General features: G+C 39.4%; 1 protein-coding gene across 6 annotated transcripts in view; it reads right to left on the reverse strand.

Moving 5' to 3' along the window:
• The window catches only part of STAT4 (signal transducer and activator of transcription 4), a 116,700-nt gene that overhangs the window by 70,530 nt on the left and 20,600 nt on the right, over nt 1–25,570 (reverse strand). For 2 of the 6 annotated variants that reach the window (XM_027591311.1, XM_027591305.1), the window contains exons 3-4: nt 15,969–16,097; nt 14,512–14,656 (exon numbers count right to left, since the gene is read on the reverse strand). In XM_027591311.1, the coding sequence (XP_027447112.1) occupies nt 14,512–14,656; nt 15,969–16,096 (273 nt within the window). In that variant the 5' untranslated portion in view covers nt 16,097. Of the gene's footprint in view, nt 1–14,511; nt 14,657–15,968; nt 16,098–18,824; nt 19,028–19,221; nt 19,466–25,570 lie in introns of those variants that run through there. The other 4 variants (XM_027591306.1, XM_027591307.1, XM_027591308.1 and 1 more) reach the window with 4 other exon arrangements.

A 25,570-nucleotide genomic window follows, 5' to 3' on the forward strand; every position in this document is an offset into this window, starting at 1 on the left:
GCACTTAAACATGACAAACAAAAGTTAGATGTGGGGTTTTAGATTTCATTGCGCTTACAAAGATGAAGTGGAGTAAGAATTGGAAACTAAAGACCCAGGTCTAGAGGACTGATTAAATTATGGTACATCCATAAGACATGAAAGATCTACATAAAACACTGTAAAACATTGCTGAGAGAAATTACAGACCTGAATAAATGGATGTTTCATGTAGTTACCAGAGACTGGGGCAGGGCTAAAGGGGAATGGGAGATTGCAGGTCAAACGGTGCAAAGTTGCAGTTATGGAGGATGAATAAGCTTAGACATCTAATGGGCAGCATGAGGACTATAGTTAATAATACCGTACCGAATACTGGAAATATGCTAAGAGAGCAGATTTCAGGTATTCTTAACACACATGCAAAAGTGGTAACTATGTAAGGAAATGATATATTAATTAGCTTGGCTGTAGTACTTCATTTCATTTCATCTCATTTCATTATGTGCAGGTATATCAAATCATCATGCTGTACATCTTAAATATACACAATTTAAAATATATCTATATTTCTTTATAATATATAAAGAAAAAAACTAGGTTGTGTTTTGTATCCCATCTGGTAACTCGGCTTTGGAGAACAAAAGAAGAGGTAATACTTCCAACTCATTTTATAAGGTTAGTATAACCTTGAAAGCAAAACCAGACAAGGACTGAAAAAAAAAAAAAGGATATATCTGCAATTAGATGTGAATCCTATATAAAATATTAGCAAGTCATTCGGCAGTATATAAAAACCAAAGAGTTTATCTCAGGAACATAACAATGGTTCAATATAAGAAAATCTATATCACACACATTAAGTGTAGATTAAAAGAGACAAATATATAATTATCTTAATAGATGCAGAAAAATCATTGGATAAAATGTGATATTCATCAAAATTTCTAAAAATCTCTGTAAACCAGGATTATAAGGGAATTTCCTTAACATCACAAACCTACAGCAAGCATTACATTAATAAAATATTTCACCTGTTATGACTGCTTCACTTCAATATTGTAATGGAATTCTTAATCGATAACAGAAGAAAAAGAAATAAGCATGAAACTTGGAAGGGAATAAATCTCTCCTCATTGCAGATATGATAGTCTGGAGAAAATAAAAGAGAGTCTGCATAAAGCTGGAATTAATAAGAGAGTTCAGGAAGATTTGTATTCAAACATCAGTAGTATTGCTATTGACTAGCAATAATCATATCAAAAATGTAATAGAAAAATATCCCTCAAAATATCAATAAAATCCCTAGATTTTTTTACATTACCATGGCTTATTTTATAAAAATTCACATTTATTCATTTATTTTATAGGAAGTTTCTACCTTTTGACCCCCATTACTGATTTTTTCTTAAATTCCAGTATAGTTAACGTACAGTGCTATATTAGTTTCAGGTGTACAATATAGTGATTCAACAGTTCAGTACATTACCCAGTGCTCATCACAAGTGCACTCCTAATCCCCATCACCTATTTCACCCATTCCCCCTCACCTCCTCTCTGGTAACCATCTGTTTGTTCTCTATAGTTAAGAGTGTGTTTTTTTTGGTTTGTCTTTCCCTTTTTTCCCCTTTGTTTTGTTTCTTAAATTCCACATATGAGTGAAAATCATATGGTATTTGTCTTTCTCTGACTGGCTTATTTTGCTTAGCATTATACTCTCTAGCTTCATCTGTGGTGTTGTAAATGGCAAAATTTCATTCTTTCTATGGCTGAATAATATTCTTTTGTGTGTATATAGTATATATATTAATATACTATATATGTGTGTGTACATATATGTGTGTATATATACATATACACCACATCTTCTTTATCCATTCATCTATCAGTGGACACTGGGGCTGCTTCCATCATTAGGCTATTGTAAATAATGCTGCGATAAACATAGAGGTGCATATATCTCCAGGGATAAATTTAAGAAAAGATATGCTGTAATTTTATGGGAAGTTTAAAAGGAGCATTGAAGAACATGGAAGACCCGAATAAATGTATTGTTGACCCTTGAACAACATGAGTTTGAGCTGCATGGGCCCACTTACATGAAGTTTTTTTTTTTTTTCAATAAATATATTGGAAAACTTTTTGGAGATTTGCAGCAATTTAAAAAAACTCACAGATGAACCATATAGCCTAAAAGTATCTGAAAAATTAAGATAAAGTATTTTTAGAAAGTGTTGATTTCAACAAGAAAATCTTATCATCTAAATTTCGCTTATGGGCTCTAAATTACATTTCCAATAATGACATGACGTTTGCTCCATTGTGTTAGGGACACTCATTGCAATAAGGCAATAATCATTTTTCAATGTCAGCTCAACTCTTCATTTATCAAACAAGACACTGAGCCCTACTATGTGGCGGGCTCTGTGTTAAGCACGAGCGATGCAAAAATGAATGTGCTCAAGGAGCTCTCAGTCTTGTGGAAGAGACAGTTAAGTATGTAGACACATTACTTCTAGTCACTTCCCATTAACTTCCTACTGCACGCCACTTAGAATTGACCAAACTCATCTTGCTTTCCCACTTCCTTCCCCAAACCCAATCTTCATTACACATCAATATCCACATAATAACCCAAACTAAAACCCCTGGTCATCTCTTATTTCTCACTCATTTCATATCTGTTTCATATCTGTTCATTCATTACATGCCAATTCTTTGACCAAATTACTTACAACTCCAGCCCACTTTTTTCTGTCCCCACTGTCACTGCCCAGCATCCTGTTTCCTTTCCTTTTAACTATTGCAATAATGTCCAAATGTCTCCATGCCCCTGTTTTCACCTCTGCCACTCTATCCTCCACATTGTTCCCATCAAGTCTCTATCTCTCTCTCTGTCTCTGCCTCTATCTCTACCTCTTTCTCTGGGAAGACTTTTTATTGTTCAGGGAAAGAAATACAAGAATCTAAAGGAGAAGATATGATGAGCTGATGATGTGTTGAGCTACAGAGAATCAATGAGATATTAATTATTTTCCAGAGTAAATTCTGACAGATGTAAGTTATGAAAACCTGTTAAGTATGAAAGGCTGCTAGCCATTTCTGTTTCTCACTCCCGTATCTTTCCACTGAGGCAGAGATCACAGATTAGATGATAGAAAATAGGAACCTTATTGAAAACAGACAAAGGGTCCTCTCATTTTTTAGCCACCAACATACTTCTTGGCTATCCATACCACGTTAGCACCTCAATGTACACTTAGGAGCCCACTTAGCAGCTGGGAGTAAGATCTATGTTCTCGATGAAAGTAGCCAATCAGAGGATTATGGTAATAAAGTGCTGAAGATCAACCATGTGTCAAGTACTTGGCTTTGGATCCTCATTTTTGGGAAAAAGTAGAGGGAGAGATAAGTATCAATTGGGCAAATCTTTTGTCTTTCGGTCATCTCTGGAAAAGGCAGTAATGCACGCCTGGAGGGTGCGTGGTGGCTTAGTGTGAAAACCAACTTCTTTTCCAATTATGAACATCTCATTGATAAATTAAAATGGATGCCTTTAAAGTGGTTTAGATCAGTTAAAGGGAATCACTCAATGTCTATGAACTAAAATGAGTTAACTACTAAGTTCAGATATCTACTTGATCATTACTCAGTCAAACCACAATTTTACATATAAACATAAATCGGCTTCAAACTGACAATTGGTTTCTAACTTGTTGACAAGGGGATTTGTTTTTGCTCCAATTTGTATGCTTTTGTTTATTAAACCATCTTCTGCACAATGTACATAAAAGTGTTTCAAAAAGCAAATGTTTAAGGTAACAAGTTTTATGAACTGTCTTGGTTTTGGTTAAGTATCTTTTTGAAAAGCCTCCAGATCATAATGGATTTAGACCAGTATAGACAGCTTCCCTATGGGTCTTCATCTTCATGTGATAGGGACAAATAACTAAAATAGAAAAATTTAAAAAAAATAAACTGTTGGCAGAATGACAAAATTCTCCTACTTTTAAAATGAATACCTGCCCAAGTTTTTCTTCACGCCCACCACGACGCTCCTAGCAAATGAAACCACCGGATAATAAAAGTCAACAAGTGACTCTAAACATCCTCATATCCTCTTTCTCAGCTAACATCTGTGTCTCGACCCACTTTCCCAATGGCATGGTTAGTCATCACACTATGGGCTGTAGGAATCCATTTTTCTTCCTGGTTGCAGCTGCTCGCTCTGGGGTTGGCAGCTCCTCTCTAAACTTCTGCTACTGTCCATCAGGCCAGTGGATTCACAGGCCACATCAGTGTGTGTGGAGCTCCCATGTCAGCTCCTGGACAGATTATGTGGGCTTCCTGTTTCCCAAACCAAGGGTTGGACTTGACTTCTCATCATCTGAATAGTTTAGTTTTTGTTTTCCTTTAGCACACGACAGCTAGGTTTTGTGTTAAGAAAAATGAAAGTATTCAGTCTCTGGCTCAGTTCTCTGAATTCAAATAATTTGAGGAAAGGAAATATAGGGGCAGGAATGAGAAAAGAAAATACTTTCAACCTTAGGAGACTTTTCAAATATTTCTTTGCCTATAGTAGATAAGGGGCAGGTCGTCCTAGAGAGAAAACTAGCTCTGGATATGTTTTCAGTAAAAACATATATTTACGCCACACTTTAGCTTAAAAACCTTTGATCGCTCCCCATTGCTGAAGTCCAAACAGCTCAGTATGGCACTCAAGATCCTCTTATAACCTCCTTTTAATGCTTTGAGTGCCTAGCTTGTTTGAGGACAGGCATTCTCTCATTATGTTCCTACTCTTGTTTTTGATTCCCTTTCTTCCCTTCTTCTCTTCTCTTCACGGTCCTGAATCATCCTTCTAGAATCAGCTCAAATGTTCCCAACTCTGCCAATTATGACTGTAGATACTTCTCCCATGGTCCTTACCCCACTTCATCATACATATTTATTTGCACTTTTATCTCCATTCTAAATTGCAAGCGTTTTGAACATCAGGGTTTTATCTATGTCCTCTTCACCTTGTATGTTCAGCGATCAATAGAGCCTGATGTTAAAATTCATATGATGAAACCAATATTCAGTCAACAAATATCTATGGAGTAGATACAGTATACCCCAAAGCAAACTATATGAGCCTCACTCTCAAAAATCCAAACTGTCATTTAGAATAAAAAAAACACATATATGCACTATACACAAAGTCATTATAGCATAAAGAAGCTCTGGCATGCACGTCAAAGAGAATCAGAATTCAGAGAAAGGACAAATCACTATGGAGTCAAGTAATAAACTGGTAGAGAAGACAATAAGGAGGGAGCACAATTTAGGCAGCCTTGGATACGTTAAGAGAAAGGCTTGGAGGAATATACACAACATGATTCATGAATGAAATTTCAGGTGGCTAGGATCTTGAGTTGATCATGCTGGATTCCATTCCAGCGTGATGTGCACAGGACAAGGAATGCAATGCCCACCATCTGCCTTCTGTTGACTATCCCAATTATGCAGCAAACAAAATCTCGACAAGTAATTCACATTCCATCTTCAACAGCACAATATGCAGGTTTTTAAGCCTCTGAGAAATAAGCACCCGGTAATTATCTCAGATGAAAACAGATTCGGGGTGTGTATGCAGGGGACTTGGGGAAATAACCATGGAGTGAGACAAACTGGCTCCAGCTCATGAGCAGCAGGTGAGGTGAACGATTGAACCCTCCACTCAGCTCTTTCAGAGTTAACGCAGAGTGGCAATATCAAGTTGTTTTCAGGTCATAAGTTGAGGTCACCCCTTCACTTCTCTTTACGTGTGGTATACAGAGGGGAAGGAAGAGGAGTGAACTGAGAAAGTAGCAGGAGTTAAAGGGTAAGATCTGGCAAATTCAGAGTAGATCAGCAGTTAAAGCAGCTTTTTTTTTTTTCTCCCTTCCTATTGCAAAAATATTTCTAATCCTCCACCCTGTCATGTTAAAAATCTCACTTCACCTGATACTCGGGACCAACAATAGGATTTTTGCAGCCTGGGTGAGAAGGAACCCACCATCTCCTCAACTTTCGAGGAGTTTTCAGCTCCAGCCCATGTTTTTGTTCAGGCAAACCTAAATGAGAAACCCTCTGAGGAAGAGGCCATGGTGATGCAGAGAGCAGAATTTGTGAGATGTGGGTTACACTTGTAAGTGTCTCCTCACCAATGGGGTCTAAAACTCTCATTAACAGAATCGTTACCCTGGTTGGTGAAAAATCCCCGGTGGGTGGTGGGATTGCTAACCACAGAGTTAACGCCAAAACCCTGAACACAGCTTTCTAATTGATGGAGAACTTTGTTCTATCATCAGACAAGCTTGCTGATGCCTGCTTCCCCTTACTTCCTGAACACTAAGTTTTGAGGAATGGCCATAGAAGTTCCTCTAAGTTAAAAACCAAAACATCGGGGTGCCTGGGTGGCTCAGCTGGGCAAGCGGCCACCTTCGGCTCAGGTCATGATCCCAGGGTCCTGGGATCGAGCCCCGCATCGGGCTCCCTGCTCGGCGGGAAGCCTGCTTCTCCCTCTCCCACTCCCCCTGCTTGTGTTCCCTCTCTCGCTGTCTCTTTCTCTGTGTCAAATAAATAAATAAAATCTTTAACAAAACAAAACAAAACATAGGAGGTGTGAATTGTTTAGACTGTGAGCTTCATGACTTCCTCCAATAGCATCTCTAGTGCTTAAAATGTAACTGGTAACACAGTAAGGACTCATTCAATATTTGTTGACCAAACAATAAGATTGCTATATAATATTTATAAAAGACAAGCCCAGCACGAAGTGACACAGAAAGTATGAAAATGAAGAGATGAATTCATTTACTGGTTGGCAAATGGTAACAAAAAGAAAACTACACCATAAATTTCAAGATGAAAAACAGTAAGTGGATCAAAGAAGGATATTGTAAATCATTTTTTTTTAAAGTTTAATTCACCAACATTATCTTGTATCTACGCTCCCCACAGCATAGTAACAGGCACAGAAAGCCAAAGCTTCTGAAGTTGAAGTTTGGAAGTGGTGATAAATCCACAAAAATAGGAAAAGACTTCAATATGTTAATTTCTTTGTTTTTTTTAAGATTTTATTTATTTGAGAGACAGAGACAGCAGGAGCAGGGGCAGGGACACAGAGGGAGAGGGAGAAGCAGGCTCCCTGCTGAGCAAAGAGCCCAACACAGGACTCTATCCCAAGACCCTGGGATCATGACCTGAGCCAAAGGCAGACACTTAACCGACTGAGCCACCCAGGCACCCTTTCAATATGTTAATTTAAAAAAAAAAAATCAACAGAATTTTCTAATAGGTCTCCCCAATTTCCTCTTGACTCACAACAGTCTGTTTAACAGCCAGAGTGAGCTTTTTAAAACACAGAGCAGTTCATGTTACACCCCTGCTCAAACCTGTCAGTGGCTTCCCATTACTCTCAGAATAAACCAAGGCCCCCCAGGCTTCTCTACAAGACAGCTTTCACACACCTCTTTGATCTCATCATCTTTTGTTATTTTATATTTTAGATGCAATCCACAATTTGTCTAATAACTGCTGAGTTTTGTCTATTTAATAGACATTATTTGGGTTTCAATTTTTTTTACAGATTCTAAATTTTTTTTATTCTTTTAATTTCTTCTACACTCTATTTTCACTTGTAGTGGTACTTTTGAAATTTTACCATGGGGCGCCTGGGTGGCTCATGGCTCAGTTGGTTAAGCGACTGCTTTCGACTCAGGTCATGATCCTGGAGTCCCGGGATCAAGTCCTGCATCAGGCTCCCTGCTCGGCGGGGCGCCTGCTTCTCCCTCTGACCCTCCTCCCCTCTCGTGTACTCTCTCTCTCATTCTCACTCTCTCAAATAAATAAATAAATCTTAAAAAAAAAAAAAAGAAATTTTACCATGCATGCTTAACATCTGTGTTCAGTTTCCTTCAGTAGTATCTGTGTGGTGAATTTTCAATTTTGCATAATAATTTAGCTGGGTATAGAATTTTAAGTTGATGGATATTGTATTCCAGCTCTGTGAAGAAATTATTCTACTCTTCTCTCTCTTGTTTCTGTTTTAAATTTGGCTTTCAGTTTGTCTCTCATTTCTGTGTAGGTAATATATTTGTTCTCTCTTGTTACTTTTGGGATCTTTTCTTTCTTTCTGATGTCCTTTACACTTGAGATCTGTATTTCTAGAATCCAAGAATATATGACAGTCCCCAGTGCAGCTCCTACTTACAGTTAAAAAATCATTTTTGGTTCTATAACTTCTTCTAATGTGATGAGCTTACCTATGCAATTAAAAATCTGTTCTATTTTATCTAGCATTTCTATGTATTTTTAGTGGGACAGTTTTTAAATTTATCTAGAAATTATAAGTCAATACTGAAATTATGGACTATTTCAAAATGAACAGTGAAAGCAAAACATATTAAAATATATAAAGTACTTCTCAAAAATATATAGAGTTAGGGCGCCTGGGTGGCTCAGTTGGGTAAGCAACTGCCTTCGGCTCAGGTCATGATCCTGGAGTCCCGGGATCGAGTCCCGCATCAGGTCCCTGCTCGGCAGGGAGTCTGCTTCTCCCTCTGACCCTCCCCCCTCTCATGTGCTCTCTCTCTCACTCTCTCTCTCAAGTAAATAAATAAAATCTTTAAAAAATATATAGAGTTAAATTCATTTATAAGAAAAAAAGAGAAAGGATCAAAATAAAAAAAGCACTTGAATAAGGAAGTTAGAAAAAGAACAAAATATTAAACTGAAGAAGTAACATGGATACACCACCAGATTGATATGTGATATATGACCACTACGAGTATGTACAAGGATATGGAGCCAGGACTCTTACTCTATTAGGAGAGTGTAAACTGGTATTGCCATTTTGGAAAACAATTTTGGCATTACTTAGTGCAATTAAAGATGTACATACTCCATGATTCAGCAATTCCACTCCTAGGTATCTATCCTAGAGAATTTCATGCACATTTCATGCACCAAGGAGCACACACGTTCAGCCCAACATCCTTTGAAATAGTGAATGAATACTAGAAGTAACCCACACGCATATCAACAGTAAGATGGATAAGCCATGATACATTCACACAATGGAATACTATGCAGCAATGAAAATGAATACACTGCTGCTGCACACATCAACACGGATCCATCTTAGGAACAAGATTAAGTGAAGAAAGAAAACTGTGAGGAATGAATATACTTTGATCCCATTTATGTAAGAGTCAGTAAGTTGCAAACCTATACGCTATGTTTTCTAGGGATGCCGACATATTTGGTAAAACTATAACAAAAAGGAAGAGACTGATAAATGCAAAATTTAGATTAGTGGTTACTCTGGTTGGGAAGAAAACAAAGTGGAGTTGGAGATCGGGCACAGGAGACTTCTAAGATTCTGGTAACCACTGGGTATAAAGTGTCAACAGGCAGCCTTCTATCCACATATGTATGTATAGATGTCTGGAATGACACTCAACAAATATTAATGTGGTTATATGTAGGAGTAGATTTTGGATTATCTCATTTTTTTGCATTTTTTCCTGTATTACTTTAATTTTTTATTATGAATATGCACCATTTTAATTTTTTTTTTTTTTTTTTTTAGACAGGAGAGAATGCACACATACACACACGGGGAGGGAGGGACAGAGAGAGAGAAAATCTTTTTTTTCTTAAAGATTTTATTTATTTATTTGACAGAGAGAGAATGAGAGATAGAAAGCACGAGAGGGAAGAGGGTCAGAGGGAGAAGCAGACTCCCCGCTGAGCAGGGAGCCCGATGCGGGACTCGATCCCAGGACTCCAGGATCATGACCCGAGCCAAAGGCAGTCGCTCAACCAACTGAGCCATGCAGGTGCCCGAGAAAGAGAAAATCTTAAGCAGACTCCACAACATGGAGCTCGAGCCCATGACCTGAGCCAAAATCAAGAGTCGGACGCTTAACTGACTGAGCCACCAAGGTGCCCCCACTTTAATTTTTTAGATGTCATTCTGAGGGAAAAAGATAGAGAGGAAGTTTCTTATAGGCTGCATATTTGTGTTTCCTTAATTTATATATTGAAGTCCTAACCCCTAATGTGATGCTATTAAGAGGTGGAGCCTCTGGGAGGTGATTAAGTCATAAGGGTAGAGCCCTCATGAATGGGATTAGCATCTTTATAGAAGAAAACCTAGAGATTAGGAGAAGGAAGGGAAAAATGAAGGGGGGGAAATCGGAGGGAGAGAGGGACCATGAGGGACTATGGACTCTGAGAAACAAACTGAAGGTTTTAGGGGGGTGGGGGTGGGGGGATGGGTTAGCCTGGTGATGGGTATTAAGAAGGGCCCGTACTGCATGAACACTGGGTGTTATACAAAAACAATGAATCGTGGAACATTACATCAAAAACTAATGATGTATTTTATGGTGACTAACAAACATAATAAAATAAAATTAAAAAAAAAGAAAACCGAGAGAGTTCCCTCCCCACTGGGCCATGTGAGGTCCAGTGAAAAGGCAGCTGTCTCTGAACCAGGAAGCTGAATCAGACACCGAATCTGCCAGCACCTTGAACTTCCTTGATTCCAGAACTGTGAGAAATAAATGCCTGTTATTTCAAATCCACTCAATCAATTATATTTCAGTTATAGCAGCCTGAGCAGGCAAAGATACAGTGAGGAAGATGAGTAAGTAGGAAAAGAGGCTTGTGATTGAAAGCCCAAGAACAAAGATCCAGCAATCAAGCTCCTGGGTATTTAACCAAATGGGTTGAAAACTCCTGCCCACCCAAAAATTTCCACATGAATGTTAATATCAGTTTTATTCATAATTGCCAAAAATGGATCAACAAACTATAGTACATCCATACAAGGGAATATTGTTCAGCAATAATGAGAAATGAGCTCTCAAGTTACAAAAAGACATGCTTAAAAGCATATTACTAAGTGAAAGAAGCCAATCTGGAAAATCTCCAGACTATATGATTCCAACTATATGACAGTCTGGAAAATGCAGGACAGAGAAAAAGTAAAAAGAGATCAGTGGTTGCCAGAAGTTTGGGGTAAGGAAGGGAAGGATGAACTAGTAGAGCAGAGGAGATTTTAGGGCAGTGAAACTGACATGGTGGATATATGACATTATGCATTTGCCAAAACCCATAGAATTGGACAGCACAGAGAGTAAAGCCTCATATAATCTTGGACCATAAGTTAATAATAGCGTATCACAACAGATTCATCAACTGTAAAAGATGTACTACAGCAATGCAAGATGTTTCTAATAGGGGACACTGGGGAGGGTCAGGTAGAGAGGCAGTATAAGGGAACTTTCTGTACCTTCTGCTCAACTTTTCTATAAATCCAAAACTGCTCTAAAATATAGGCTATTGGTAAAAAAAAAAAAAAAGGCCCAGGAACAGGGCAAAGCATTCTTGAAATATCTAGGGCAGGTATTTCTTTTTAGCAAATCCTAAGCTTACCACATTCTTCAGAATTTTTTAATGCTTCTAACACCCCTGGGGTATGAACGAGTGTGATTCTGCTCCCCACTGCTGAGGAAACTGAGGCCAGAGAGTGCAAACATCTTGCGCTGGGCTATAGGGCAAGGTAAGTGCACCCCAGAGCCAGGGTTCAGCCTGAGGCAGTCTTTACTCCTGGCCTTGACCTGAAGCTGCCTCCCCTTAAAGGGGCAAAGGTGAGCTGGACATCGGTGTTCAGCTGCTTCCCACCTCAGAGTAAATTACAATATTGAAACTGGAGAACTCAGCTGTTCTGTAAAGAACTAAAATAAATCTGCCTTACACTGGTTTAATTCCCCTGGAACTGTATTGTTTGCTCTTTTTTGCTATAATAGTTAACATGGATTGCATTTAAAATCTCAGGATGAAAACATTCAAACCGGATAAGCACGGTGTCAACAGTCTTTTGATAGGAGGTTTTTTTTTCTCTTTTAATTCTTGGGGAAGCGGGGGGTGTTGTTTTATCAAAAAGACTTGTCAAAAAAATAAACCCCAAAATAAACAATAATGGGAATATGATATATTAAAAAGAAACATAAAATGCAGGTTTGTTTAGATCTATAACCATAGTTGACAATGTTCTCTATTACTATTTTTTACTGTATTCTGAATTAATACAAATACTCAAAAAGTATAGCTTATAAAATGAAGGAAAGAGCAAGTGTTTTGTCAGTTCAAAATATCTTAACCAACAAAACTGTTTTTTGAGTTCCTAGTTTGTAGGAGAACCACAGGGGGTACGGGAGGGAGCAGGGAGGTCAAAAAAGGAGGTCAGGCTTTTACTTCAAAGAGCTTGTGACCTGCTTAGTCACATCCAGCACAGAGGAGATGCTGGTTATCTTGCAACCTGTGCTCCGTGAAGGATGAGGGTGAAGGTTTCCTTGATGCACTGGGACATCCACAGGTCCTCCAGGAATGACTGGCAACTGGGCTGGAGTGAGAGGGATGGCATTGCATTCTTAGCCATGGAAAGAGGCTCAGAGTCTTTGAAGAGTGAGTTTGGTATGTTTGGGAATAAGAAGATCTATTTTTCTGGGGCAGGGATGTCGAGGAGCATGGGGCAGTTTGTTGGGAGGGGTCTACAGAGATAAGATGTTGGAGGGCCAGTGACAAACACAGAAGAGTTTTTGCTTGAGTTGAAATGTGAATGAGAGTTACTGCAGGTTCTTAAACTCCCTCAAAATCTTATCTCCCCCCCCCCAAATGGGCTGTAAATTTACCCTTGATTTCTCCTAAGAAAATCCTGTTCTTTTCCCCATCAACAACAAAAACCATTTATTGGAAGCCTATTTTTTTTTGCCAGAATAGAAACTCCAGTCTTCTTTACAATCCCCAAAAGTAAATGAGGATTATCCTCATTTACATGAAAAGATGTGAGCATTCAGAAAGATTGATTGCCCAAGGTCACATTTTGAGAATTTCAAATTTCAGAATTTCCAAATACCATGTATCATTCATTTTATCCATCTGTGTCCCTTTAGCCAAGTCACCTGTAGGGCCTTTGCTTCTAGGCCAGATAAATATGATTGATACATACACATACACAATACACATACACACATTTTTATTTTAGGTTTTGGGGGACAATCTCTGTCGCTGCAGTGAGTCAATATGTAAATGAATGGGCATGGCTGAGTTCACTAAAATACAAAAATTTGAATTTCATGGAATTTTTCATGTCACAAATGTATTTATTTTATTTTTATTCTTTTTCAACCACCTAAAACTGTAACAACCATTCTTAGTCACAGGCCCTCAAAACAGGCAGGGACTTACTCACATTTGACTTGTGAGTAGCAATATGCCCACCCCTGTTTTAGGTTTATTGATTGGAGCCCTAAGCTAATAAAGCCAAGGTTAAATGTCTTATCTCTGTAGAGACTGCTTGCTTTATGCTGTGAAAAATCCTGTTTTGTTGGCAACAAGCTATTTTCCTACCTGGGCCACATGTTCTGCAAACCTGTAGGGGATTACAAGAGCAAAGATGGCTCGGTGCAATCCATACAATAGGAAAAACATATATGCCCCTCCCACAAATGTTCGTAACTTCCGGCACATTTCTATCATAGTCTAGGTAAAATTTTCTAAAAATGTATTCATTGTAACTCTGGGATTTTAAGAATGCCTCACTGAGAAATGGCACATGCATTTTTCATGTTGTCTAATACATTGTATAGACACTCAGGAAACATTACAGCAGTTCATGTTCAGAGTTCGTTATGTATGTTAGCACCTCTGAGTTTAACTCAGTATTAGCCTGCCCTTAATTCTTTAGATACTTGTTTCACTCCATTCATTCATTCATTCATCCCTGTAATCAATGAATATTACACATCTACTATATCCAGTCTTGTGGTAGGCACTGGGAATTCAAAGCCGAATACTAAAGCCCACAGTTTTGGGGAGAAGATAAACACACAGAAATTCCACTGATGAAGAATACACTAAGAGCCATGGTACCTATGTGTTGCAGGTGTTGTGAGAACACAGACCACAGACGGAAGAGCTTTGCCTGGGCGAAACTTTGGAGAGCTAGAGGCTAGAGACCTAGAGCTAGGGGCTAGTGAGTACCAAGGCACGCTTTGGGAGGAGGTAAGATGTGAACCAACTCTGGAAGGATACATACAACCATGATACCTCTATCTACAAACGGGAAAACAATACTAACGAAATTGTTACATGAGAGAGAAAGGCAAGAGAGGACTAGGGGATAGCCAGGAACCTATTATCTTTGAAATCCTTGTTCCAGCAGCGTCAAATTTGAACATAACTAGTAAATAGTCACATGCAAATCACACACACCCTCCCACTTACAGTGTATTTCAGATAGAAATTACATGAAAAACAAACATTAATTAATAAAATAAAATAGAGCATAAAATTTAAAATGATAAGAGAATTCAAATTTCCCCTCTTTTAAATCTGAACTGAAAATAATATTAAGGGTACAGATTTGATTTTTTCGTTGAATTTAAGACACATAAATCCAAACATTTTTGAAAAAGTAGAATGCATTCTCACCTGAAGGACTTTCCTGATTCTTTTTAGATTGTGTATCAAGAGCAGGTTTTTCTCTTTGGAAACACGACCTAACTGTTCATCCAGTTGTATTAACAAGTTTTGAAGAAGAATTGTTGCCATGGTTTCATTATTGGAAGCCGCCTCCCTAAAAAACAAAAGTGTTATTACACAGCAGGAAACAACTTAGTAGAATGTCTACTTTTTTACCATACTAATTTTAAGAGATCGATCTATTCCACAGTGACAAGCATTTAAAGGCTTTTACAAATTAAACTGTACACATCAAAGTAGACACAACATCACTAATCATTAGGGAAATGCAAATCAAAACGTGAGCTACCACTTCATACCTATTAGGATGGCTATTACTGAAAACCCCAAATAATAAGTGTTGGTGAGGGTATGGAGAGACTGGGACCCTTGTGCACTGCTGGTGGGAATGGAAAATGGTACAGCCGCTGTGGAAAACAGGATGGAGATTTTTCAAAATATAAGCAGAGAATTACACACAGCAATTCCACTTCTGGGTAGATACTCAAAAGAATTGAAAGCAGGACCTTGAATGGGTATTTGTACATCAATGTTCATATTAACTTTGTTCACAATAGTCAAAAGATAGAAACAACTCCAGGGTTAACTGGCAGATGAATAAACAAAATGTGGCATACATCTACAATAGAATATCATTCAGCTTTAAAAAGAGAAGGAAATTCTGATACATGTTACATGAATGAACCTTGAAAAAAATATGGTAAGGGAAATACATCAGCCGCAAAAGCACAAATACTGTGTGATTCCATTTACTTGAAGTACCTAGAGTCATATTCAGAGAGACAGAAAATAGAATGGTGGTTGCCGGGTCTGGGGTACAGACAGTGAAGAGCTATTGGTTAATGAGGATAGAGTTTCATTATGGGAAGATGAAAAAATTCTGGAGATGGACGGTGGTGATTGCACAGCAGTGTAAATATACCTGATGCTACTAAACCATTTATCTACAATGGTTAAAATGGCATATGTTATGTTATGTATATTTTATCACAATAAAAAGTTAGAGGATTATTCAAAGCAAAAAAATTATTGTGCATGATAAACAGCTTTAAAGAATGATTATAAAACATAATAAGAAAAAATAATTATTTACACTGCATTTGTAAATTGAAAATTGAGATAAACAATAGGTTTACTTCTTGGCTTTTTAATATTTAGAAATTACTGGGATTTGGGCTTAAAAAAAACCAAGGCACTAGAAGCCTTAAGTTTTCATCTACAACCGATAAAACCAGAAAGAACAATGATTCTCTTCCTTTGAAGAAGCTTTCCAAATCCTTGAAGAAAATTCTTTATCTGAAAGAAGGCACCTATTCAGTCAAGCTCACAGAATAAATCCACAGGGATAGAGCATAAAGCATTTGTACATCAACCTCTAGGGAAAATAAAATAATGTTTGATCCTACCAGTCTTGATTTTCAATCCACTGAGCCAACAGATGTCGAATTTCCATAGGAAAGTTGTCATCGTAGAATTGATCTACCTGCTCCAAAAATTTGATTTCTAATTGTTGGACTTGATTCCACTGAGACATGCTATAAATGAAGAAGTAAAATTAGAGTTTAAAAATAATGTTAATAACTGTGGTACATGTTTTATTCCTTAGATTTTTTAAAAGATTTTATTTATTTATTTATTTATTTGAGAGAGAGTGAGCAAGAGCAAGAGAGAGCACGAGTGAGCACAAGCAGGGGAGAGGCAGAGGAAGAGGGAGAAGCAGATTCCCCACGGAGCAGGGAGTCTGATGTGGGGCTTGATCCCAGGACATTTTGGGATCATGACCTGTGCCGAAGGCAGACACTTAACTGACTGAGCCACACCCCTCTCTTAGGTTTCAAAGACAATGTTGTCCATTAGTTAAGTAACTGAAAAAATTTTTCTTTTATAGTCACCTTATATAAGAAAACAGTAAAGAGAAAATGCTTTCAATCCAAAGACAAAACATTCTCAGCTTTTTCCTAAGTCATCCCTTATAAAGAAAAAAAAGTTCCCTATCCCCAAACCATGTCCTGCTTTGCTCTAATGGGAACTCCAGAACTTTCTCCAGAAAGCTTTCACTCCCCCTCAACAACTCCAATCTGTCACACACATCTGTGTTCTCAACAAATTCCTTTCCTATCCCTTGCTCCATCTGCACTCTTGACTTTGAGCCACCTGAAGGCAAACATACTCAACTGCGCCTTCTCAGACCCTCTTTAGACTTTCTGTATGAGGGGCACCCAATAAAAGCTTCTTGTATGTCAAACTGCCCAATCCTTTTTTCTTTATTTCAGATTTATCTGGCTTCCAGAGTCATACTTATATTCCTAGACCTCTGGTCAAATTTGGTCTTAGCTTTATGAAGAGTTTGCATATGTATGCATTTTTGTGGGCTCTAATTCTTTCAGTTCAAAATATCTCTGAATCAATACATATTTATATTTCTCCGTATGATGATCCACTATGACTGGGCAGAGCTTTTAAAGTCAACTTTTAATTAGTCTCTGGTATGCAACCGACAGTGGTTAAACCCTCAGGTTAATTGAGGAAGAAACCACACTAGATGTGTATTTGGCAGCCTCTCACAAAACAAAAGTATGTGTTTCCCCCACGTTATCCTATTCTCACCAATTTAGAAGCTTTAAACATTTCCTAACTCAGGGAGATTAATACGACATCTTGAAGCTATAGTATTTTACTTTTTCCAAAGTCAAAGTTCTGAGAGTTTTATCAGCAATTTTAGATAAAGGAACAAAACTTTTACATGATTAATCACCATAATATCTCGGCCTATCTTGTAGGTAAGTTAAGATTTCCTTTTGCCTACAGAAGGTCATGATAACAGATTTCATATATTTCATATATGGATTCCTCAGGTTTCAAATGGAACCGTTCTGGGGCACCTTTTCCCTGACCTAAATCAATAGAGGGATGTTTTCTAAAAGAAAGGAACCGGGAAAAGAAATAATGTTTTATTTTCATATCACTTTATGTCTTGAAGACCTTTACATGCACCATTCTAGGCATATTGTGAGTGTCTCAGTAAGTGCTTGTTAAAGGAGTGGCAATTCTGATGTGGTTGTGAATAGGGCAGGTGGAGAGTAAGTTTTACTCCAACTTTAAAAATGAAAAAAAAAAAATCTGAGGGACAAGTAAGCAAAATGACCCCTACCCAAGATGCACAGCTCCTAAGGACCGATCTGAGGTCTCCTGAAACCAGACACAGTTGTTTTTGCAGATGCTGGAGATATATATAGATATATAGAGAGATATATATCTATATATATATATCACAGACTTGGAACATTTGTTCCCATGCTATAATGACATTGTCCTGCTATATCCCTGTCAACTTATTCTAGATAACGGTGAGAGAACATGAGCTGAAAATGCCATTATAATCATCATTACTACTTTTCTTAAATCCTTGCTATGATTTGGGTGAAAATCTGTTTTCTAACTAAGAATTAACTGGGCTGAACTTGTCCCAAAGTTAGATAAATTACTCCTAGGAGCTGGGTCCACCTTCCAGAGAGCTGAACTTAAGGCTGAAGACGGGAAGGATAAGGTGTATAGTCCAAGGACCCTCTTCTCTGTTGAAGCCTCTAGAAATGCCTTTAGTCATCCTTAGCTCCTTTGTAGGCTTTCACTCTCTAAGGGCTCATTCTCCCGTCACAAGAAAACTATGGAATATTTCTTCTGAAAATTGAGTGCCTGTCTATCCTCTTTGAAAGTCCTAATATAATGCCCCTAAATAATGCCCCTAAATAAAGGGGCATTTTGTCACGCTGTCTGGGAGCTAAGAGTGCCACTCTGGCTCTGTGACACACAGCTTGCAATGGAGATGACATGCCCTAAAATACCACTCCCTCTCATCAAAGCCACAGCCACTGGCTACCCCAGCTCCGGACTTGTTTCTGAAAGCCAGGTACTCAATCTAAGTCAGGCACTGTAGCTCAGAGAAGCTAAGAAAGTGAAGAGGGGCTCACTTTCAGCACTTCCCGAGGACACACCTCCGCATCAGCCACAAGTGCCCCTCCCACCGGGCAGATGTGGGGGCTGAGCCCCCGAGTGTCACCGAGAGACCTGTGACACGCGCCCCAGCGCGTCTCTGGATCAAGGAGTCGGACGCTGTGTAGAATCACCCATCCTCACACCAGCTAAAGTGAAGCGACTGTCGCAGCACCGAGTGAACAGCGCAGCCTTAGCAGCATCCTGCATAAGCACTTCCTGGCCCGTGCTCCTCCGGAGAAGCAACACGAAGGTGTGCTCTGCCTACTTACCTGGCTCTCTCAGCCCAGGTCCCAGGCGGTGTCAAGTCTAGAGTCAGAATCGCCCTTCACAGTCCCCAGGACAAAGCCGCTGACGCCATTGTCAGTAGTAGATTTGCATTTCTCCGCCCACTTGAGGCTTTCCTGTGCGTCAGTGTTAGAGTCTCCGGGACTTTACTTGAGTCGGGTCCCACCCACTCTCTATTCTAGAAATGCTAAAGAGCAAGATCAGGCCGAAGCCCCTTCGCAGGGCGCCCTCTCCTCATCCCCACCAATCACTCCTGTAACTGCGGGGGGCCCAGGGGCGTCAGGAGGTGGATGGGTAGATGGGGGCTACACACACTTTTCTTCAGGGGTTTCCCAGGTAATCTGAGACACACACCCCACCCCCCGCCCCCCAGAGACTTACTTGCCTAGAGGTAAATTCCTGGCTTCCTCCTTTCAGGCTCCACTCACCCTGGTGAGCCAGCCCCTGGGAGGGATAGGGGTGCCAGGACCAAAATATCAAACTCTTAGATCTCACCGTGCTCCAATTCCAGCAGGGTCCGCTCACTAGGAGGAGAACAGCCTCACCCAAAGGTTTGGGCCAGCTCCTGTGCCTGCTACTCACACCCGCCCTTACTAGCCCAGCATCCTCCTTCCCTCCTTGCCCAGTAGCCCTGTACCTGGTTGCTATGGGATGCTTTTCTCCCTTTGTGACATGGGCCTATTCTAGAATCACAGAGCTGGAGGGAGCCTTGGTCTCATCTGATTCTAATGCCTCTTTCATATATGGAGAGACTGAGGCCCAGAGAGGTGACCGGAGTTACTCAATGAGTTAGCTTCTGACCCTAGATAAGAGGCCAGGGGTTTGCACACCCTCCCTGGTGGTCTTTTGACTTCATCTCTTCCAAGCTAGATGTTAACCCTCAACACACAAGTTCTACTAAATATTCAGGAAAATAAAGATAAAAATAAAGGAAGATAGACTGAATGAGGCAGAAAGAATGACTCAATTTGTTTATGCATGAGTCTAGAGCAATACACCAAGGTAAAGGTCTGCTTCCCCACTCTCAGATCAGTCATCAAGCGGGTACACTTACCCGGGGTTCCCTCTCCCTCCTGACATTATTAGCATGATCGTGTGCTTAAATTCACCGCCCCTGTCCCTCCTGCACACACAAAAATAAGTCGGTCCACTCCAAAGTCACACTCCGCATCACTCTATTCCCTGGTTAAGCAGGCCTGGTCTTGGCTGCTTGCTCACTGGGCAGTTTCCAGGAGCTTCTGCTGCTCTGTCCCCACCTGAAGAAAGTGTCCCCTACCTGAAGATAACCTTTGGGTTATCCCATAAGCTATGGGGCAGAGTCTGGTTTTCTCTGGGGAAGCAGTCTGTCCTGAAAAAGTCCACAAATTCTTGGCACTCAAAATTCTGTACAATCTGGCCCCAACCTATCCTGGAATCTCCCCTCATCTCCCCTCCACACACACACACACACTCCCTACCCAGGAGCCCAAGATCTGAGGCAGACCAATCTGTTCGACCAATCTGTTCTGCTCCGTAGATGAACTCTCCTATTTCAGTACTGATGCTCCCTTCAACTGTAGCTTCCTCCCCCCATTTGTCTACTTACTGAAATCCCATCCCTCTTGTTTCTAAATTTAATTTAATTTTAATTCCAGTGTAGTTAACATACAGTGTTACATTAGTTTCAGATGTACAATATAGTGATTCAACAAGACAAGTCCATATATTACTCAGTGCTCATTAAGATAGGTGTACTCTTAATCCCCTTCCTCTATTTCACCCATCTCCCCACCCCACCTCCCCTCTGGTAACCCTCTGTTTGTTCTCTATAGTTAAGAGTCTGTTTTTTTGGTTTGTCTTTTCTAATTTTTTTGAAATCCTTATCCTTGGTGAAGATTTCACTGATGACTCCAACCCACAGCAACTTTATCCTGCTCTGAATTCTCATCACACTTCCCATTCAAATGAGTCCTGTCCAAGAAAAATAAAATGCAAGCCACAAGCTTAAATTTTCTAATAGCCACATTAAAAAAAGATAAAAGGAACAGGCAAAATTAATTTCAATGCTATAAATACTCCAATAATACAGAATATTAACATTTCAGCATATAATCAATATAAAAATTTTTAATGAGATGCTTTGCATTCCTTATTTCATACTAAATCTCTGAAGTCTGGAGTGTAATTGACACTTTTGGGAAATCTCCATTTGGACTAGCCACATTTCAAATGTTTAATAGCCTCAGGTGGCTGGTGGCTACACTATTAGCACAGATCTAGACCACTCATTTAGCACTTTTCACTTCCTGCCTTCTAGTGTTAGTCATACTGGTTTTGCCTGTCTTTATCATCATTATACTCAACTGTTGAGTGCCTGCTATACAAAGCAGAGACTTCTTTCTCTTCTTCCTTTTAAGGACCTCACCTCGGGACTCCCTCGGCAGTTTTCAAACTGATCTCATGACACCTTTATCCTCTTAAAAATTGTTGACAGCTCCAAAGAATTTTTGTGTACTACTATTCTGTATTAAATTCATATTTACAGTATTAAAACTAAATCTGAAGAAAAAAATTAAAATACTTATTAAAAAATATAAGAATAAACCCATTATGTGTTAAAATAAACTTTTTTTAGTGAAAAACAAGTATATTTCTAACATAAAAAAATTAGTGAGGGGGCACCTGGCCAGCTCAGTTGGTGGAGCAGGTGACTCTTGATCTCAGGGTTGTGAATTCGAGCCCCACGTTGGATATGGAGATTACTTAAGTAAATAAAATCTTTGAAAAAAATTTTTGTTACATTTTTTAAAAAATTTAAAAAATTAGTGAGAATGAGTGGCATAGATTTTCATTTTTTAAAAACCTCTAATGTATTGGTTGGGAAAAGATGGCTGGATTCTTATATCTGCTTCTGCATTTTATCTTTTGCAATTGTTTTGGTTGAAGTATTTGAAGAAAATCTGGACTCGCACAGATACGTAATTGGAAAAGGAGATGCATTTTAATAGCCTTTGCAGATAATGTGGATATCCTTCTTTGGTGTGACAACAAAACTCAATAAGTGGTAGTTTTTTAAGGGTTGGCGCACTGTGGAATGTGAAACTCCATCAGCAAGCTTTATATATACTGTTACATTAAAATCTGTTGGCATAGGGCGCCTGGGTGGCTGTTGGTTAAGCGACTGCCTTCGGCTCAGGTCATGATCCTGGAGTCCTGGGATCGAGTCCCAGTCTGCTTCTCCCTCTGACCTTCCTTTCTCTCATGCTCTCTACCATTCTCATTCTCTCTCAATAAAAAAAAAAAAAAAAAAAATCTTAAAAAAAATCTGTTGTCGTATCTTGTATTTTAAATGGAAATTTTACCCACACATGATTTTGCAATATCACATATTGGTTATTTGGAAAACTATGAATCCACTAAATTATGCAGGTCTTCTAAATGCTGACACACTTTATCATACAAATCAGAAAATCCTATTAGCTAATATCACCACGGATCTCATTAGAAAAGTATTTTTAGGGGCGCCTGGGTGGCTCAGTCGGTTAAGTGGCTGCCTTCAGCTCAGGTCATGATCCCAGGGTCCTGGGATCGAGCCCCACATCCTTGTCGGCTCCTTGCTCCGCGGGAAGCCTGCTTCTCCTTCTCCCTCTGCCTGCCACTCTGCCTACTTGTGCTCTCTCTCTCACTATCTCTGTCTCTATGTCAAATAAATAAAATAAAAAATCTTTTTAGAAAAAGTATTTTTAAGTATTGGGAAATTGTTAAGCTCAGAGGGAGGATGCAAGTTTTCCAAATTCTAATTTTTGCTTGAAAACTCCAATTTTATTATTGGAAACAGACATTGCCAAGTGTTTTCCCTGAAGTGACAGTTGCACCCTGTTCGTTTTCAGGAAAATGTCTTCCAGATACCCAAGTTTGAATAACCATAGTTTGTCAAGTCATTGTTCCAAGTAAGAATGATGTTTTGTGACAATCACACGAGTGCTTTTCTTTGAGACAATCATCATACCTCAATGTGTATACTTCTCATTTTATGACAGTGAAAAGGCAAAACATTATTATTATAAAAATAGTTTTGGGGCACCTGGATGGCTCAGTCAGTTAAGCGTCTACCTTCAGCTCAGGTCATGATCCCAGGGTCCTAGGACCAAGTCCCATGGCTGACTCCCTGCTCAGTGTGGGGAGTCTACTTCTCCCTCTGCCCCTGGCCCTGCTTGTGCTCACTCTCTTTCTTTCTCTCCCTCTCTCTCAAATAAATAAAATCTTAAAAAAAATGTAAAAAAAGTTTTATTTTCACAGACAGGTGGCTTTTCCTAAAAAAGGTCTTGGGGACTACCTCCCAGATTCCGCAGACATTTATGAAACCTCTGTTTTGTCTACCATATCTTATCCACCACAATCAGTTTATTCAGTGGTATATCATGAGGGATTCTGTGCTCAAATGAACACTTTTTTCCTTGGTTAAAGCACCTGCCTTAAAGCCGTACCTTCCTATTTCATGAACTGAGCCAGGCTTCTAGGAACAGGTATCTCTATGTCCAGTTTACTTTTCTTTCTTAGAATCAAGTCTAAATAGCCAGGTCCCAATTTCTTGGCCCTACATTGACCCTGGCTTCATCAGTCCCTTAGAGTCAAAAACAAAGAAGAAGGAAGGGGTTGGGGGGGCGGGTGGAGAAGAAAGAGGAGGAAGGAGAAGAAGAAGAGGAAGAAAAGCACGTTAAAGTGAAATCCCCAGTTTACCAAACTCAAAGATCACAACAGATTCCTCTCCCCCTATAATTGATGCCCTATTTGCCCTAGTTAAATCCCTAGTTCTAATTTTTTTCGCCTCATCTTAACATGGAAATATCAGATTATAGACTTGCAGAAAAACAGATTCTAGTTCTGATCGTGCCACTTTCTAGGTGTACAAAGTCAGATCAGCTACTGAACCTCTCTGAGCCTCAAACTCTGTAAAAATGGGGGCATTACAGCCCACATGAAATTGCTGGGAAGATTCAAAGATCTAATGTAAGGACTGAGATAAGGGAAAACATTAAGTAATAGCTGCTATGAATAGAATAATAATAACCAGGTTGTGAGGAACTTTGAAAGTGACTCGGTTAACCCTCCTCCCTTCTTTCCTCACTCTACAGATGGGGTTTCAACTGGAGATGAAGAGAGGTCAGCTGAGATAGGCAGGTTCACATCTGTAGATCAGAGGCAGAGAGGATTCAGTCAATCCTCCCTGACTGCTTTTTCTACCATGTCTAAGCAGAGCTGCTTGGGTGGGAGTCAGCGAGGGAAGAGAAGGGGCTATCACTTTCCCTGATGCTGGTTGTAAGCCAGCTCCACCTTCTCCCAAGTCTTGTACAAAGAATATAAACATTTGTTTGTTTTCATTTTTGTGGAAGCACCTTACCTGTCCCAACCAAGCTTCCTCTCTAATGTGTCCTAAGGAAACCAGGGGGAGTTAGAGTTTGAAGGTGGACAAGGGAACGTGTACATACAGAAAGACATACTGAATTCGATGGGAGCACATGTTAGTATCAAATAAGCAGGACAGCAAGGGTAATTGGGAAAAGACAGTCTGGCGTGGGTCTTAGCTCATCTGAACACAGGTCCCTCCAGCTCCAGCAGAACAGAGACAACGCCTTCTACAAATGGCTTTTTTAAATCTCCATCTTGTTAGTATACTCAAGTCCAGTTTACAGTAACTGTACTCCCTCTACTGCCACGTCAGGATAATTACAAGTTACAAGACCCATTGTTCTTTCCGACAATCATAGCACTTCAGGAGCTCTAACTCCATGCCAGACAAAGTACTGAGATTTACATGCATTGTTTTACCTAATCCTCACCATGCTCCACAGCATTAAGTATCATTCTTATTTCTAACTGACAAAGACATGAGGCTTAATGAGACTAGAGGGACTGGTCAACGGTAATCTGATGGTAAGGGGCAGTTTCCGGAGTCAAACTCAGGACCGTCTGGCTCCAGAAACACTTGTAACCTTTAGGCTTTACTAAAAATCTTATCTGTTCATATAAGAAAAGCAATAAATGTTTCAGAGAGCTATGGGAGAAGTAAGTTTAAGGACCTAAACACGAATCCCAAAATAGAGAGCCTTACTGTATAGTCTATTAATTAAAGATGATGCGTATACTCTGATTCTCCAGCTTTCCCTTGGGACGTATAGACAGTTAGTCATGCATTTAAAAGTCCTGCATGTGTCATGATGGTGGCCACAGTGCCTACAGAGTTCCAAACCATTTAGCAAATTATGTGGTTCTATAGCATCTTGCTTATACTGTGTATAAGGTAACTGCTTCTGCTGAGCCACAAATTAGAAAATGAGGTTCAACAGCAGGCTAGGTTATTTGAATTGTAGACTGTGCCCCCAAAATTCCACTTTTCTGGTCACTTAACCACCTTATTCCATTTAATGTATTTTTCATATGTTGGTCTCTCTCAGAATTGAATATTGAGTGGACCAGAACTAAATGTTATTTTGCTTTGTATTACAGTACCTGGCATGGAGCAGCTATTCAAGAAATGTTTACGGAACCAGTAGAGGGCTGATGGAGTGCCTCAGTACCTTAATCTGTCCTGAGAAGGCACTTCATTCTCACTAAGGTTGTCGCTACCCTTGATGATTATAATAGCTCACATTTATATGTTTATAAGTGGTTATATAAAGTCGATATAATGGTTTAATGTACATCAATTCTATCTGAACACCAAGTTGAAGAGGGTAGAGGAGATTATATT

This window comes from Zalophus californianus, chromosome 3 (genome assembly GCF_009762305.2).
Source record: "Zalophus californianus isolate mZalCal1 chromosome 3, mZalCal1.pri.v2, whole genome shotgun sequence".
Lineage (NCBI taxonomy): Eukaryota > Metazoa > Chordata > Mammalia > Carnivora > Otariidae > Zalophus > Zalophus californianus.